At 44.6% G+C, this 18,315-nt stretch overlaps 1 protein-coding gene across 1 annotated transcript in view; it reads right to left on the reverse strand.

Annotated features, from left to right (window-relative positions):
• Window positions 1-18,315, reverse strand: part of obscnb (obscurin, cytoskeletal calmodulin and titin-interacting RhoGEF b) — a gene marked incomplete at both ends in the record, with an annotated part of 61,942 nt that overhangs the window by 24,145 nt on the left and 19,482 nt on the right. Inside the window, 31 exons of the mRNA XM_079751687.1 lie at window positions 434-700; window positions 966-1,223; window positions 1,664-1,942; window positions 2,332-2,598; window positions 3,385-3,654; window positions 4,164-4,430; window positions 4,588-4,854; window positions 5,054-5,320; window positions 6,572-6,643; window positions 6,752-6,820; window positions 7,758-7,829; window positions 7,935-8,012; window positions 8,801-8,872; window positions 8,980-9,057; window positions 9,500-9,571; window positions 9,680-9,745; window positions 10,505-10,576; window positions 10,684-10,761; window positions 11,225-11,308; window positions 11,449-11,523; window positions 11,611-11,658; window positions 12,351-12,434; window positions 12,789-13,055; window positions 13,572-13,838; window positions 14,221-14,487; window positions 14,859-15,125; window positions 15,497-15,763; window positions 16,135-16,401; window positions 16,618-16,884; window positions 17,545-17,811; window positions 18,041-18,310. Of these exons, the coding sequence (XP_079607813.1) occupies window positions 434-700; window positions 966-1,223; window positions 1,664-1,942; window positions 2,332-2,598; window positions 3,385-3,654; window positions 4,164-4,430; window positions 4,588-4,854; window positions 5,054-5,320; window positions 6,572-6,643; window positions 6,752-6,820; window positions 7,758-7,829; window positions 7,935-8,012; window positions 8,801-8,872; window positions 8,980-9,057; window positions 9,500-9,571; window positions 9,680-9,745; window positions 10,505-10,576; window positions 10,684-10,761; window positions 11,225-11,308; window positions 11,449-11,523; window positions 11,611-11,658; window positions 12,351-12,434; window positions 12,789-13,055; window positions 13,572-13,838; window positions 14,221-14,487; window positions 14,859-15,125; window positions 15,497-15,763; window positions 16,135-16,401; window positions 16,618-16,884; window positions 17,545-17,811; window positions 18,041-18,310 (5,568 nt within the window). The remainder of the gene's footprint in view (window positions 1-433; window positions 701-965; window positions 1,224-1,663; window positions 1,943-2,331; window positions 2,599-3,384; window positions 3,655-4,163; window positions 4,431-4,587; window positions 4,855-5,053; window positions 5,321-6,571; window positions 6,644-6,751; window positions 6,821-7,757; window positions 7,830-7,934; window positions 8,013-8,800; window positions 8,873-8,979; window positions 9,058-9,499; window positions 9,572-9,679; window positions 9,746-10,504; window positions 10,577-10,683; window positions 10,762-11,224; window positions 11,309-11,448; window positions 11,524-11,610; window positions 11,659-12,350; window positions 12,435-12,788; window positions 13,056-13,571; window positions 13,839-14,220; window positions 14,488-14,858; window positions 15,126-15,496; window positions 15,764-16,134; window positions 16,402-16,617; window positions 16,885-17,544; window positions 17,812-18,040; window positions 18,311-18,315) is intronic.

Below are 18,315 nucleotides of genomic sequence, written 5' to 3' on the forward strand. Positions count from 1 at the left end.
GTAGAGTAAAAGACACACACACACACACAGACACACAGGTGAACGCTCGAATCCCTTTTGGATGTGAATTCCCTAAATGATCTTTGAAAACGACATGCAATACTATTATCTCATCTTCAAAATTTGTTGCATACAGCATAACAGCATACACCCAAGGAAAACTACATCCTCAGTTGCGAGTTAGTCTTAAACCGTCCTTAAAGAGTTTGTTAAACTTAATAAACTGGATTTAGTTTTTTTAATATTGAAGGTAACATTATTTCTATTAAAATTGTATTTACATTTAATTTAATTTTTTTAATCTTTTATATTTATATTCACGATAATTGTACTATTTTCCAGAACCCCCCGGCAGTTACAATCCCGTTGGCTTATAAGAAGTGAACTCGGGGAGAGAGGGAGGTGCAGACACCGGTCGCTCGGTTCGGTGTACCTTGCACCGTCAGAGACCCCGTGGTCAGCTGGTCGCCCGCATCGCACGTGAAGTAGCCGCCGTCTTCCTTCTCCAGGCCGCGTATACAAAGCTCGCGAGCGCACCCTTCCTCCCTCATGTCATACTTGGCGCCGGGCTGGAGGACCACGCCCCCCTTCCTCCACTCGACACGCACGCCGGGCCTGGACACCTCGACGGCCAGCGTGACATCGTCGCCCTCTTCCGCCTGCTGGCTCTTCAGCTCTTTCTTGAAGAACGCCGGCACACCTGGTCAGAAGGTGGGACAGAGCAGAGCCGCGCATCAGAGGAGGACAGCGGGGGGGGGGACGTGGAGGATGGAAGAATGGAGGATGCGAGGTGGAAGATGAGGGGATTGGTTCTCCCTGCCGGAGAACAGGGGATGGTCTGGGGGTGGATGGCGATGGAAGGATGGGATGAAAACCAAGAGTCGTTCCAATGGGGGTGATTCGATTCAAGACTTCCTGTGTTGAATCACGGTCTTGAGTATGATTGGCGGGACCGCGTTTGTTACCTTCCACTGTCAGGGAGATGTCGCAGCAGTCGTCTCCCGTGTCGCAGGAGTACGTCCCAGAGTCCTCGGGGAGCAGGTTGTGGATCCGGAGCTGTTCCGACGCCCCGGCCTTCCTCAGGTGGTACTTTGCACCCGGTTTAACGGCCGCGCTGTCCCGGGTCCAGCTGACTGTGGCCTCGGGGTCGGAGATGGTGCACGCCAGGGTGACGGATTCACCCTCTAGGGCCACCGTGTCGTGGGGCTTCTCTAGTATTAGCACTGCGGACGGGAAACCCAAGGCTAGCTTCAGTGGGTACGACGGTTTTGTGTCTTTGCTAATCTATTCTTTTTTTTTTTTGTTATACAATATTAAAAGTTTATTAATAACCACAAGCAGTGACTCATGTGTATCAAACATTGATTACTTTTTGTGTTTAATCCCCTTTGTGCTTCATATAAAAGTAGGTTAAACTGCAGTTGATTATTATTATTATTATCATTGACGATTATGATATTATTACCATTGTTAAAAATGGGATGGTGGTTCTTCTCTATAGCGGCGGTTAGGTAGATGAAACAAACGCGTTTAATGGAGGTTAGGATGGAGAGGACGACTCGCACGCTCCCAGGCAAAGCGCTCCGTCGGCAGGGTGGTGTCAGGGGTGCGGGGCTCAAGCGCAACAGCAGCTCCTCCCCCCGACACCACCCATCTCCTTTACCTTTGGCTTTCTCCTCCACCAGGAGGCAGGCCACCGTGCGGGCCTCCCCCACAACGAAGGCCACGTCCCCGGACTCGTCCGTGGTCACCATCTTCAGGGCCAGACGGTGCACCCGGCCCGCGCTGCTCATTTCGTTCAGGTCGTTATTCTGGAGCTGGTTGTCGGCTAGCCACCACTCCCCGTGAGTCACCCCCGCGTGGGAGAGCTCCACCTCAAACACGGCGTCGCCCCCCGTGCTCACGGTGACGTCGCACAGCTCTCGGACGATGCGCACGCACTCTGAGGGGCGGACGGACGGGGGGTGGGTGGAGGTCAATGCCAGTGATGGGGGTTTGGGGAGTTGACTAAAGGCGTTGCAAAGAGTTGACATCCTCAGCCCTAGAATGACTACCATCTCACTACTTTATTAATGTCTCAAAGTGTGACCTTTTTCGTTATTTTTTTACATAATCCTGCATCATCCGACCACAAGTTGCATTGTCAAACAGCCCTCAACTACATAGACTAATACTACAACTTAACCTATTTCATAGCCCTTAACTGCTAAGCTTTTAAAGAGAAGCGATAAGAACCCAGTCGAAACACTTTATCCACAACACTCGAAGAGATAAGAAGTAGACGAAGATCAAGGAGTAGAAGAAGAAGAGCCTCCCGGTTGTCTTGGTTACCTTTGACGGTCAGGGTGGCGGTGGTCTGCTTGTCGCCCGTCTCGCAGGTATACTCCCCGGAGTCCTCAGGCCGGAGCTGGCTGACCACCAGGATGCAGGTGGAGCCCTGGCGCTCCATGGAGTACTTGGGCCCGTCGGTGAGCAGCAGGGAGCCCTTCCTCCAGAGCACCCGGCCCCCCGTGCTGGAGGTCTCACAGGACAAGATGGCCTGGTCGCCCTCCACGGCCTCCAGGCTCTGCAGCTCCTTCTGGAAGACCACGGGCGCCGCTGCCGGAGACAACACCGGGGGGGGGTTTATGGAGAAGACATCACTGTGAGATGGGTGACTGCAGACCGGTCCAGGGGGATTATGGGGAAGACATCACTGTGAGATGGGTGACTGCAGACCGGTCCAGGGGCGGGTTTATGGAGGTGGTCAGAACCCAAAGTTTGGGATTTCGGGAAGTTATATGCTCATCCAAACTCGGCCTATTCAGTCGAATTGAAAAATACTTATATATACCAATACAACGTGTGCAGTGTTTTGTGTGAAATTACACGTTTCCTCATCCCCTTAAAGTTTGTCCTGATTGCTGACATAATGTGTTTTGTTACGCTTCAACTATTGTTTGTACCTTTCCAATAACTAAAAGGATGAGTAACAAATAGTAAATAACAACATTCTCTTATTTTATGAAGCCATGCTCTTCACTTCTAGTTCATAGTCCAGGTAGTACATTGTAGTGTTGATAAACAAAATAAATGTTTAAAGAGTGGAACACATAAAACAACATGAACAATAAAAGAAAACACATAAAGATGACCGTGTAAACATGCACTCCACAGTAAAGTACACAGAGGCAAGCCGGTACAGCAGAAATCAGCCAGAGATGTTGAAGAGGTAGAACCTTCGTCACCATGGAAGTTCAGGAATGAAACGGAGAGTGATAATTAAAATCACCAAAACAATCCGACCGTGAAGGGGGCAGCAACTATCCCACGAGTGTCACAATCAGGCCCAGAGAGCACTGCTTCCACCAGTCCCTAGCCTCTGGATGTCTTGGGGTGCCTTACCTTTAACCGTCAGGGAGGCGGTGGACGTGTGGTTCCCCACCGAGAAGGTGACGGTGCCGGAGTCGGCCTTGGTGACGCCTCTCAGCGTGAGGCTGTGCACCCGGTCTTCGCAGCGGATCACGTTCATCTCGTTGTTCTGCAGGGGCACGTCGGCCAGCTTCCACGCGGCCAGCGGCGCATCCTGGTGCGAGACCACGCACTGGAAGCGGACGTCGTCGCCCTCGCCCACCACGCAGCTCTCCAGGAACTTCACTATGGTCACCTCGACCGCTGACGGACCAGGCGGTCGAGGAGGTCAGAGTTAGGGACTCTCTCAGGGGGAAACGCTCAAATGTTTGACAGGCGATTCAAAAGGGATCATGGAACGCGTGTTTTATGATGTTTAATGTAATGCTGTTCTATATGGTAGAGTGGTAATGATTAGTTTGTGTTAATGGGTTCAAAAGTGGGAAAAGTTATAATTTCTTTAAAAGTGAGCAAAAACTGGAACATCCTTTTGGTGACAGATAGGAAATGATGCAGGCAAAACAGGAAGGAAGAAAGATAGTACAAAAGGAACGAGCATGAGATGCCAAGGTGTGAGGTTAGTGGGAAGGAGGTGATGACCAAGAAGGTCAAAGGAAAAGAAAAGGAATGGAACAGGACACACTGGGAGAAGAGTCTCCAGGGGACAGGGGAGCAGGGTGCAGAGTTGATAGTCGTGCTAGGATGAAGTCCGGTCAACGCATTGAAGGAGAAAGAAAGGCGGCGACATCCGTAGCAAAGTCAAAGCCTCCTACCCAGCACTGTGAGGACGGCGTGTGTGCGGTGGCTGCCCGTGTCGCAGGTGTACTCCCCCGAGTCCTCTCGCTGGAGCTTATGGATGAGCAGCTCTGCCACCGTCCCTTCCCTCCTCAGCTGGTGCTTACTGTCCGTCTCGAGCACCAGGTCGCCATGCCTCCAGACCACGCCGGCCCCCGGTTTGGTGGTCTCACAGCGGAGCACGGCCGTCCCCCCGGCCTCCACCTCCAGGTCGGCCAGCTGGGACGTGAAAAGGACGGGCTGAGCTGGAAGGGTCAAACAAAACACAACGGGAGGAGGAGGCAAAGAGTAGGTGGAGGTGAGAAGCGAGACCGGTTCACCTTGTTATCGCAGCTCCCTGCCGGAGAACATGCTGATTTCGATCATCATGCGGTATGAAGGAGGGTTTTGTAAGGAGCATACCCTTCACGGTTAGCTGCGCGGTGCTTTGCCTGTCCCCGCTGTCGCATGTATAGTTACCAGAATCCTCCGGGTCCACGTCGTGGATTACAAGTGTGGCACTGAGGCCTGTCTGACTGATATTGTATTTAGCACAAGGACAGAGACACAGCTCTCCCTTCTTCCACTCCAAAGCCACCCCGGGCTTGGAGAGCGCACAGCGAAGGATGACATCATTCCCCTCCTCCGCCCCCTGACTCTCAAGCTCTTGGGTGAAAACAACCGGGAGGGCTGACGAATGAAAGGAGATTAATCAGTGATAAACACTTTTCCAATGCAACCTTGATTGTAGACACACAGCAGCACAAGGAAGACGGATGAAGGTGGAAAGACATGAACGACGTGGTGGACGGGGAATGGAAGACAGAATGGTAAGGAAAGCAAGAAGGTCCATTCATTTTTGAATGGTTGAATGGTGCCCACGTCCTACCGTTGACTTTAAGCGAGGCGAAGCTTTCCGCGTCACCTGAACTGCACGCGTAGTTCCCTGTGTCAACGTGTTTCAAATCAAGGATCTGCAGCTCGTGAGAACATCCGTTTTGTGTCATGTGGTATTTCTCGCCAGACTTGAGGAGCTGGGATCCCTTCCTCCATTCCACGGGAGCTCCGGGATTGGAAAGCTCACAGTGCAGAGTGACGCTGCCTTCCTCCATAGCCTCCGTGCTCTCCAGCTCTCGAGTGAAGAGGACCGGAAGAGCTAAGGATTGGAAGAGGTTGGATAAAGATATTAGAAGTGTTAGCTGCAGGTTGCTGCATTTGCTGCAAATGAAACACAAACAAGACAATCAAAAACTGAGAAGGTATTAGTCTTTTAAAAAAAAAGTTACAAAATTAAAACGAGAAACTCAAACACACAGACAAAGATCCACACAGACTGCAATTGAATCCATCCTAACAAACCTGAAAAGAAAAAATGATTTTTGGTATTCCTACTCTAAATAGGAAGCTCATCCGGTATTTATTTTGGAACAGCCCAAAGCTTTCATTGTAATAATCAAATGGAGCCTATTTCAACATTAGAGCCTTAATGTTGGAAGATACTGACAGGATCTATGCACGGACCCTCCTTGCATTATCATCTTGTCCTTGGACCCAACCAGTCGTAAGTCGTCCACTGAGAAACAGCATCTTGAGTTATTTCCACCTCAGACATTTCCCATGCATGGTTCCTCGATGGGGATATAGTTTTTTACCCAGCACCATAACGTCTCAATAATCCCTTATCCCCTGGTTGTTTTGGGAGACAGGTTAGTACACCACTGTAGTTGCGCCACATTGCTTATATGTGACACACAATACAAGTATGAAGTTATTTTAATGGATGATCGTTTACTTTTCAACTTCACAATTGAAAACTTGGTAAACTGAAACTCAATCTGGGTTTCTATGTCAGAAGCAAATCTTGCTTTTATGTTGCCAGGAATGGACTGGTTAAGGCCCCTTGCTTGACCATGGTGATATTTTGGAGATGCAAACTCACCCCAATGCTTGCATTTGCTTGATACTGTGCACCACATAACTTGAAGGTTTGTCCCAGGCTGCAAAGCTCTCATTTATATTTATGTATATACACATATGTATTTACTTTATAGTTTGATGGCAGAAGTTATAAGGTGACGGAATGCATAATGGACGTGGAAAAAATAGTATACAAAATTATAGGACAAAAACAATGAAGCCAAATGACATGGTATGAAAGAAACGCTCTGGGCAAAAACAATGCAAACACGTAAAACATTTGACAACTTAGCGAACCAGGCACCACAAAACAACACCCTTTTCCAGCAAAATAACACATATTTAAATGCATTGCCTTACATAGAAAACACTGTCCAGCTCAAACCAACGTGGAGGACAATGCTCGCCAGTACAGAAACAATAGAAGCTCACAGTGACAACAAGTAGGACTGAATCAAGAAGCCAACGGACAAACAGCCTCTCAGTATACCTTCCTCAGCTCCTCTGCTAGCCTGGGTCCTGGGGTCTGGACAGGTGGACGCTAAGGCAGAAGCCTTCACAGCTGTGGTGGAAGGCAGGGTTAACCTTAATGACTTTCAGGAGCGGGAGGTAAAACATTGGAACAAAAATAAAAGCTAAACTATATAGAAACACTTTAGTGTCTCTATGCCTCCATCTCCAGCAGATTCATCTCTGGTTTCCGATTCAGTGTTACTCTTCACAGGGGCTGTGCTCGATACTATCACACAAGGGCGTAGGAACCGGGGGGGACGGAGGGGACGTGTCCCCTCCAATATCGGAGACAGGCGCATTTGTCCCACCTAAAAATTATACCGGATCTGTCAGGTTTCCGATATGTGTCCCCCCCAATGTTAAACTCATTCCTACGCCCCTGCTATCACATCTTTCGACATTACAAGAAAATGAATGTCCCATACAGAACCGTCAGGACCACATGACAATTGTCACAAACAAGACCAAAGCGTGGACAGCTGATAGCCACCAAAATGAGCAGGGACTTTCTTATCAAACTATAACACAGCAGAACTTCAAATCCAAAACCACAAGTACGGCCAGACCACTCAGAAGACAATGTTGAGCATCGAATTCAAGCAAAAGACAACACAAGCAAATAGGCATCACAATACGGAAAGACAAAATATTTAATGATTTCTACTACTAGATTAGATTAGCTCGTAAATCCTAACCCTAACCATATACATGCTGTACCAGACGATAAGGACGATAAAGCAGAAGAATACACCAACGCTGAATAGCACGGAAACAAGAGAGGCTCACAGAGACATAAAGTATTTGGAAGTTGATAAGACTGTATAAGGGACGTTGAAAACATAGTGTACAAAATTATAATCAGCCTGCCCCTGCGACAAAAACAATTCGGTCCAATGACATGGTATTAAAGCAACGCTCTGGGCAATAACAAAGCAAATACGTAAAACATTTGACCTCACAACGAACAAAACCTTACACCACAGAACTACACCCTTTTCTTGCAAAAAACAAGTATTTAAATGCATTGCCTGACATAAAAAACACTGTCCAGCTCAAACCAACGTGGAGGACAACGCTCGCCAGTACAGAAACAATAGAAGCTCACAGTGACAACAAGTCTGACTGAACCAAGCAGCCAACGGACAAACAGCCTCTCAGTATACCTTCTGCTGCCCCTCTGCTGCCTTGGGTCCAGGGGTCTGGACCGGTGGACACTAAGGCAGAAGCCTTTACAGCTGTGTTGGGACGCAGGGTTAACCTTAATGACTTATAGAAGCCTGAGGTAAAACATGGAACAAATGAAAGCTGAGCTATTTAGAAACACTGTAGTCTCTCCATACCTCCATCTCCAGTAGATTCATCTCTGGTTTCTGATTCAGTGTTAGTCCTCACAGGGGCTGTGCTCGCTACCGTCACATCTTTCAGCAATAATGGAAAACAAATGTCACACACAGAACCGTCAGGACCACATGACAAGTGTCACAAACAAGACCAAAGCGTGGACAGCTGATAGCCACCAAAATGAGCAGGGACTTTCTTATCAAAGTATAACATGGCGGAACTTCAAATCCAAAACCACAAGTACGGCCAGACCACTCAGAAGACAATGTTGGGCATAGAATTCAAGCAAAGGACAACACAAGCAAATAGATTTCACCGTATGGAAACACATAATATTGAATGATTTCTACTACTAGATTATTCAAACCTCACAATTTTATGAGCTCATAAATCCTAACCCTAACCATAAACATGCTGTACCAGACGACAAGGACGATAAAGCAGACGAATACACCAACGCTGAATAGCACAGAAACTAGAGAGGCTCACAGAGACATAAAGTATTTTAAAGGAAGTTGACGGACTGTATAAGGGACGTGGAAAACATAGTGGACAAAATTAAAAGCTGCCTTCCCCTACGACAAAAAACAATTATGGCCAATGATATGGTATCAAAGCAACGCTCAATCAATGCAAATACGTAAAACATTTGACAACATAATGAACAAAACCTTGGACCACAGAACTCCACCCTTTTCTTGAAAAAATAACATGTATTTAAATGCATTGCCTGACATATAAAACACTGTCCAGCTCAAACCAACGTGGAGGACAACACTCAACAGTACAGAAACAATAGAAGCTCACATTGACAACAAGTAGGACTGAATCAATAAGCCAACGGACAAACCATTTCTTAGTATACCTTCCTCAGCCCCTCTGCTGCTCTGGGTTCTGGAGTCTGGACAGGTGGACACTAAGGCAGAAGCCTTCACAGCTGTGGTGGAAGGCAGGGTTAACCTTAATGACTTTCAGGAGCGGGAGGTAGAACATGGAACAAAAATAAAAGCTAAACTATATAGAAACACTTGAGTCTCTCTATACCTCCATCTCCAGCAGATACATCTCTGGTTTTTGCCTCATCGTTATTCTTCACAGGGGCTGTGCTCGCTACCATCACAGCTTTCAACATTACAAGAAAACAAACGTCACATACAGAAATGTCAGGACCACATGACAAGTGTCACAGACAAGACCAAAGTGTGGACAGCCGATAGCCTCCTACAAGAGCAGAGACTTTCTTATCTAACTATAACACAGTGGAACTTCAAATCAAAAACCACAAGTTAGGCCAGACCAATCAGAAGACACAATGTTGAGCATCGAATTCAAGCAAAGGACAACACAAGCAAATAAACCAGATGGAAACACAAAATATTGAATCATTTCAACTGCTTGATTATTCAAACCACACAATTTCATGAAGCTTGAAACCCTAACCCTACATGCTGTACCAGACAACAAGGACGATGAAGCAGACGAATACACCAACACTGAATAGCACAGAAACAATATAGGCTCACAGAGACATAAAGTACGAAGGACACATGACATCTCAGTATACCTTCTGCTGCCCCTCTGCTGCCCTGAGTCCTGGAGTCCTGATTGGTGGAAACTACAGCAGAAGCCTTCACAGCTGTGTTGGAACACAGTGTTAACCGTATCGTTAAGTAGAGGAAGGTAAAACATTTGTGGAACAAATAAGCTCAAAATGAATGTTAAAACCGCTCTAGTGTCTCCATACCTCCAGCCCCAGATGATCCATCTGTCGTTTTTGTTTCAGTGTAAGTCTTCACAGTGGTTGTGCTCCCTAATGTTACATTTTTCAAAATTACATGGAAATGAATGTCACTCACACCAAAAATACATTCAGGACCACATAACTAGTGTCACAAAACAAGACCAAAGCGTGTGCAGCAGAAAGCTACCAAATGAGCAAAGCTTTTCTCATCAAACTATAACAGACAAAGAAGATATATACCTTACTAGCACACCATACCACATACAAATACCAAGTACTGCCAAGGACACTAAGGACAGCCAAGGACACTAAGGACAGCCAAGGACACTAAAGACAGCTGAAGACACTAAAGACGGCTCAGGACACCAAAGATGGCTAAGGACACTAAAGACAGCCAAGGACACTAAGGCAAATACACACCAGCAGATCATGTCAACATTTTAAAATAATGAATCAGTTAGCATCTGCTCAATAGTCTTTGTTTGAGTTGTTTAACACTGATGAATACCAAAAGGCTTGAACCTACAGAAAGCATACAACCAGAAAAACGCAGACAGAGTTTACAGCTGTAACTACGTACAAACTCTTTCAGATTTGGATTCTAGTTTATGGACCTCCTAAAATATCATGTATGAAAAGGCCAAGATTTGTAAAACACATAGCCAACAAGCTGCACCCAAATATGTAACACCGTTCACACATAACTGCTGTATGAGACGACAAGGACAGCTGAGGCAGATGAATACACCAGTGCATGGAAACAAGCTCACAGTGACCACAAGTAGGACGAATGCAAGAAGCCAGTGGACAAACGGCATCTCAGTATACCTTCTGCTGCCCCTCTGCTGCCCTGAGTCCTGGAGTTCTGATTGTTGGAAACCACAGCAGAAACCTTCACAGCTGTGTTGGAGCACAGTGTTAACCGTATCGTTAAACAGAGAAAGGTAAAACATTTGTGGAACAAAGAAGCTCAAATGAATATTAAAACCACTCCAGGGTCTCCATACCTCCAGCCCCAGATGATCCATCTGTCGTTTGTGTTTCAGAGTAAGTCTTCACAGTGGTTGTGCTCCCTAACGTCACATCTTTCAACATTACATGGAAACGAATGTCACAAACACCGAAAATACAATCAGGACCAGACAGCAAGTGTGACAAAACAGGGCAAAGCGTGTACAGCAGAAAGCCAACAACATGAGCAAAAATGTTCTCATCAAACTATAACAGACAAAGAAGTACACCTTACTAGCACACCATAAGAGTTAAAAATACCACAAGTAATGCCAAGGATAGTTAAGGACACTAAAGACAGCAAAGGACACTAAAGATATCTCAGGACACTAAAGACAGCTCAGGACAATAAAGACAAAGCAAGTACACACCAGCAGATTACATCAACATTGAAATAATGAATCAGTAAGCATCTGCTCAATAGTCTTTGGTTGAGTTATTGTGAGCTATAAATTCATATTGAAAACACATATAAATACCCAAAGCCTTGAGCCAGCAGAGAGCAGCCAACGAGAACCACACATTGTCGTAGCTTACCAACACTTTCAGAGATGGACTCTACTATATGGAGCCTCTGGGACTCCAAGGTAAAGATCTCTTCAGTAGTTGAAAGTTGAACAACTGTAGAATTAAATGGAAGATCAGAACTCCTAATACGGTACTCATGTATCATTGCAGCAGTCTTGTTGAGAGAGCAAGCGAATGCAGACGCCATTTCTATATGAACACCAGGTTGCATGGTTAATGTCTCAACTCTATACCTTGGACTGTCTCGTTTACTTCCTGCCGCTTGAACTGTTCTTTGGAGACTAATGAGGTAGCAGCAGACCCAATAGCTGCAATACAAATATGATGTCAGAGAATGGGAGAGAAAAAACAAATGAAGGATCCTTTCATGGATGAGGTCCAGCCTGAGTTCATACCTCCTTCTCCTTCCACCTTGGTCACATGAAGTGTCTGCTTGTGGACTGCTACAGGAGTCAAAGGCTTAGTGTTTATTAATTTAATATTTTAATTTAATATGCACAATTCAGGAGCTTGAAAAACTCTATACCATTACAAGTCAGCTGTAAAGTTTTGCTGAAAAGAATTTGAAGGATTTAAAATGAGAACAAAAGGTGCCAAAAAATAAAGCAGGCGAAAAATGCATGACTGAGGTCACAGCCCTTAACCATCATGTAAACCCCAAACACCCCAGCCTTCACACCACAACTGAAGCAACATGAACACCGTTTAAACACTATTGCCAAGACAGCCCTCCCAAAAGTATGTTCAGCGGCAAGCCAATTGAGACACCAAATGATGCATGTCGACCATATGGGGGAAAAAAACGTCAAGCCAAACGAAAGCAAACAGTGATTCAAGACATAAGCACCGCATCATAGAATGACCTTAATAACCTTCAATTTTCATAGACTATTTCAGCATACGGGAATCACTCAGACAGAAGCACTACATGGCCATGGCAGAGGCACTAAAATGCCCAACGTAACATTGCGAATGAAAAGCTACCGCCATGCTAGAGAGGACTTCAGTTTTAACTGTGCCAGATGATCCTTTTGCAGCAGAAAAAAAAGGAACAACATTGAAGCCCTGTATCAACAGGTAGAAGAAAGCCTGTGGTATCGCTGTAAAACAAACCACGGCGTCTACCACTTGATACCTTCTTGTCTTTGTTGGGAAGCCTCAATCTTGGCCTTTGCTTTCATAGCAGATGCCACTGAGAGTTGTGATAAGGGCTTTGCAGCTGTGGTTGATTGAATTCAAAATGTTAGATTATTATCTAACACATCTTTCATCTATCTGTGTATAACCACAGATTTTTGGCTATGTACACACATTGCGCTTTTTAACAAAAGCAGTACCCAAAAGGTACACACGCACAGACATGCACGCAAACACAAAGACACACACGATTAACCAAAAACACATTTAGACAATGGAACAAATGAAAGAAAAGGATGCTTTAAATGAGTTGTTTTAAATGCTTTAAAAAGAAATACTAAAATAATTAGAGCAAAACATAAAAAAATATTAATCTAGCAAGAGATTGAAATTCTCCTGATCAGAAACACATTATGCAAAAAAAGTTTTTTCCTACCCTTGATGTTGATGCTAGCGGAGGTCTTCTGCTCTCCACACACACAGCTGTAGTCTCCACTGTCTTCTGGAGCCACGTTGCTGATCAGCAGTTCATTCACTGAGGCCTTCTGCTTCATCTGGTACTTTTCTCCAGACGTGAGGATCTTTGTTCCCTTCCTCCATTCCACAGGAGCCCCAGCTTTAGAGAGCTCACAGTGCAGAGTAACACTGCTTTCCTCTTCAACCTCTTGGCTTTGCAACTTCTTGGTGAAGACAACTGGTTTGGCTGAGGATGATGAGGCAGGTGTTGGTTAGAAATGTATAAACAATGTAAAATACAGATCTATTTTTCCATCACAAGCTGGTATATACCTTAATAGGACGTGTAGATTGAATCAGAAACTGATCCAAAAGTATATAAAACAATGAATCATGCAAAACACAAACCAGTACAGTGGAGATAAACATCGAGAATGAAATGTGGTCATGAAAAGCATAATTAAGAATACATTTGAAGCACACATTGGAAATTCAAATGACATGAAACAGTTTAAATGTATGAGCTAGTGATGGTATTACAATATCAAATAAAATACATATATAAAACAAATAAAATAAAATACATGAACACAGTACAAACAGACATCATGGCACAGATTGTCGTCCGGATATGATTTGAAACAGGACAATCTAGAGAATATCAGAAATTTGTAAAAAATAAAACAATTCTTTCGATCCAAAACCAAATTAATGAATTATAAACTGCATCTCCACTGAAGAACCCTTGAAGCCCTCCTCCTACCCTTGATGTTGAGGCTAGCGGAGGTCTTCTGCTCTCCACACACACAGCTGTAGTCTCCACTGTCTTCTGGAGCCACGTTGCTGATCAGCAGTACATTCACTGAGGCCTTCTGCTTCATCTGGTACTTTTCTCCAGACGTGAGGACCTTTGCCCCCTTCCTCCATTCCACAGGAACCCCAGCTTTAGAGAGCTGACAGTGTAGAGTAACGCTGCTTTCCTCTTCAGCCTCTTGGCTTTCCAGCTTCTGGGTAAACACCGCTGGTTTGGCTGCAGAATCAATGGTTGTTTAGTCACTGTTAGTAAATGTAACCGCATTCAACGTGCTTATTGTACAGAGGTCCAACATGGAAACACATCACACATTGATACATCTGTGAACTTGTCATGCTTTGCCATCAGAAAGAACATAAACGTTTTAAATCGCAGCAGTCAGTAACAGAGGACACACCAGGTGAACAAAACAAAATAAATTGCACAATCGTAGACCAGAATCCAGTTAAGATGTGACAGAGGTAGCTAGCACTTCTTATACTTGAACATCAAATCATAACCCCTCACAAATGTATAAAAGATCACTTTGCTGTCTTTTAAAATAGCATCCATTACAAAGACCATCTCCACTGAAGAACCCTTGAAGCCATCCTCCTACCCTTGATGTTGATGCTAGCGGAGGTCTTCTGCTCTCCACACACACAGCTGTAGTCTCCACTGTCTTCTGGAGCCACGTTGCTGATCAGCAGTTCATTCACTGAGGCCTTCTGCTTCATCTGGTACTTTTCTCCAGACGTGAGGACCTTTGCCCCCTTCCTCCATTCCACAGGAACCCCAGCTTTAGAGAGCTCACAGTGCAGAGTAACACGGCTTTCCTCTTCAGCCTCTTGGCTTTCCAACTTCTGGGTGAAGACTGCTGGTTTGGCTGAGGAATCATTGGTTATTTAGTAACTGTTAGTAAATCTAACATCATTAAAAATGGACAAACTTCTAAAAACAAAATTGCTTCTCAAACCTCTCAAATCAAACACAAATTAAACTCTACCAGCTGACGACAGTTGAAGCATTAAAGAAAGAAATAACTAGGAATTCAAATAAATATAAAGCTCTGAAAGTTCTCTGAAGACAAATTGTTGTCTCTGGAAGATTTACGTTTCTAATGATGGCTTTTTGTCAATGTGACAAACAATCTTGATGATCCCAAATTGTGGAATTCAACTTTGGCTCCAATCAAAACTAAAAGAGCAAATCTTCATCTGCATCTCCACTGAAGTACCCTTGAAGCCATCCTCCTACCCTTGATGTTGAGGCTAGCGGAGGTCTTCTGCTCTCCAGACACACAGCTGTAGTCTCCACTGTCTTCTGGAGCCACGTTGCTGATCAGCAGTACATTCACTGAGGCCTTCTGCTTCATCTGGTACTTTTCTCCAGACGTGAGGACCTTTGCCCCCTTCCTCCATTCCACAGGAACCCCAGCTTTAGAGAGCTCACAGTGCAGAGTAACGCTGCTTTCCTCTTCAGCCTCTTGGCTTTCCAACTTCTGGGTGAAGACTGCTGGTTTGGCTGAGGAATCATTGGTTATTTCGTAACTGTTAGTAAATCTAACATCATTAAAAATGGACAAAATTCTAAAAACAAAATTGCTTCTCAAACCTCTCAACTCAAATACAAATTAAACTCTACCAGCTGACAACAGTTGAAGCATTAAAGAAAGAAAGAACTTGGAATTTAAATAAATATAAAACTCTGCAAATTCTCTGAAGACAAATTTTTGTTTCTGGAAGAATTAAATTCCTAATCTTGGCTTTTTGTCAATGTGACAAACAATCTTGATGATTCCAAATTATGGAATTAAACTTTGGCTCCAATCAAAACTAAAAGAGCAAATCTTCATCTGCATCTCCACTGTTGTACCCTTGAAGCCCTCCTCCTACCCTTGATGTTGAGGCTAGCAGAGGTCTTCTGCTCTCCACACACACAGCTGTAGTCTCCACTGTCTTCTGGAGCCACGTTGCTGATCAGCAGTTCATTCACTGAGGCCTTCTGCTTCATCTGGTACTTTTCTCCAGACGTGAGGACCTTCGTTCCCTTCCTCCATTCCACAGGAACACCAGCTTTAGAGAGCTGACAGTGTAAAGTAACACTGCTTTCCTCTTCAGCCTCTTGGCTTTCCAACTTCTGGGTGAAGACTGCTGGTTTGGCTGAGGAATCATTGGTTATTTCGTAACTGTTAGTAAATCTAACATCATTAAAAATGGACAAAATTCTAAAAACAAAATTGCTTCTCAAACCTCTCAACTCAAATACAAATTAAACTCTACCAGCTGACAACAGTTGAAGCATTAAAGAAAGAAAGAACTTGGAATTTAAATAAATATAAAACTCTGCAAATTCTCTGAAGACAAATTTTTGTTTCTGGAAGAATTAAATTCCTAATCTTGGCTTTTTGTCAATGTGACAAACAATCTTGATGATTCCAAATTGTGGAATTAAACTTTGGCTCCAATCAAAACTAAAAGAGCAAATCTTCATCTGCATCTCCACTGTTGTACCCTTGAAGCCCTCCTCCTACCCTTGATGTTGAGGCTAGCGGAGGTCTTCTGCTCTCCACACACACAGCTGTAGTCTCCACTGTCTTCTGGAGCCACGTTGCTGATCAGCAGTTCATTCACTGAGGCCTTCTGCTTCATCTGGTACTTTTCTCCAGACGTGAGGACCCTCGTTCCCTTCCTCCATTCCACAGGAACCCCAGCTTTAGAGAGCTGACAGTGTAGAGTAACACTGCTTTCCTCTTCAGCCTCTTGGCTTTCCAACTTCTTGGTGAAGACCGCTGGTAATGCTGCATAATCAATGTTTACAATAAGAGGTGTAACATTTTGTTGAGTAAATGTAATGGACATAATATTTACCTTCATATAAATCCTCTGAAGGAGGACATTATTCATTCTCTTATTGGAATTTATGTCCAAAATGTATAGTTTTGAATGAAATACAAACAAATAAACCTATCAGAAATTAATAATCATAGCAGTATAGTTTTGACAAAAATCCATACCCTCGACTCTGAGAGTTGCAGATGTAGTTTGGTTTCCACACACACAGAAATATTCTCCACTGTCTTCCTCCTTCAACTGGGTCATTTTCAGCTCACAGGAGGTGTTTTTCTGCCTCATCTCATACTTTATTCCAGCCTGGAGAATTTCAGAACCTTTCTTCCACAGAACCCCAGCCCCAGGCTTTGATAAGTCACATCCCAGGGTAACACTCTCCCCTTCTTTCGCACGCTGGTTCTTCAGCTGCTCTTTAAAAATGGCAGGCAGGGCTGGGGGTAAATAAAGACGTTAACTATCCATTCACTGGAACAGGAAGGCGGTCATGATGTGCTTTGATGAACGGGACAAGATGATCATGAGGAATGGATGATGAAAGTGATTTCACAAGATGCAGTCTTTCTCAAAAAACATGATATATCACCAACATTCTTTGGTCAGGAAGCAATCAATGCCTCCAAGACTTTACAACATGAAACATGAGGTCTTTCGGACATCCACACAGTGGTGTACAATGCAGTACTTCTTCAAAATCTTCTACCGTGCAAACAAAAGGACATATTGGAGGAAAAGGGATGCCCAACCATAACCATATAAATACACAACAATGCAAAACCTTCCAAAACAGTATGAGTTAACATTAACACAAGATACAGCTGCAATGACACTTAAATAGCAGATCAATAGCAGACAAGACCACAATCAGCTTCCCTCACTGTTCGAGCAGAATAAATGAACTCAACACAATCACAAACTACATACTCTGTATCAACATCACAATGTCAAGCAAATGCAAAAGAAGAATGCCAAAGTAGTAAATGCAGCCAGGTTGTGGGCAAGGTCTCAGGTAATGAATAAATGCTCATGTCACCCAACGAGATCGCCGAAACCTACAGTAGAAATCAAAACAGAGATCATGCTCTCGTTCCTACCTTTGACGGAGACCTTTGACGTGCTCTTGGCAGTTACCACGTCACAGGTGTAGGTCTCACTGTCTGTCTCCTCCAGCTGTCTGATGGTGAGGGTCAGGACTCCCTGCTTCTGGGACATATCATAGCGGGCTCCCGACCTGAGCTCTGTGCTGCCCTTGTACCAGGTCACCTTAGTGGGACTTTGTTCGGTCTCACACTGCAGGGTGATGGTGCCCTCCTCTTCAGCGGCACAGTCCTTCAGGGCTCTGGTGAATGTGTGGACTGGTTCTGTGGAACGATTGGAGCAAAGACGTTTCATGGAAATATTTCATGAAAGCGTAAAGATGGATCAATACTACAAAACACTAATTATTTTGTGTTGCTTTCCATGTGTGTCTTCAAGAATAGAAAGTGTATTTAGTACGATTTAATTATGTGTTTGTCGATTAAATGTTTGTTCCACTTTGGGTCATTACCAGAGTTCCACTATTGTACCAGATGAATCCCTCAGTGTTACCTTTTATCTCCAGCCGGGCCTTGGTAGTGGCTCCTCCAACCACCTCACAGCTGTACTCCCCTGAGTCCTGGGCAGTAACCCCATGGATGGTCATCTTCCTGACTTTCTCCTCTTGAAGGAGTTCGTACTTCTGACTCTTCCGGATGCCTTTCCCGTCTTTGGCCCAGTTCACAACGGCCTTAACCTGTGTGACCTCACAGGTGAACACAGCATCTTCCCCTGCACTGACGCTAACATTCTGGAGCTCCTTGGACAAGGACTGAGCTTTACCTGCA

The sequence above is a fragment of the Pollachius pollachius genome, assembly GCF_949987615.1.
Source record: "Pollachius pollachius genome assembly, chromosome: 14".
In the NCBI taxonomy this organism is placed as follows: Eukaryota; Metazoa; Chordata; class Actinopteri; order Gadiformes; family Gadidae; genus Pollachius; species Pollachius pollachius.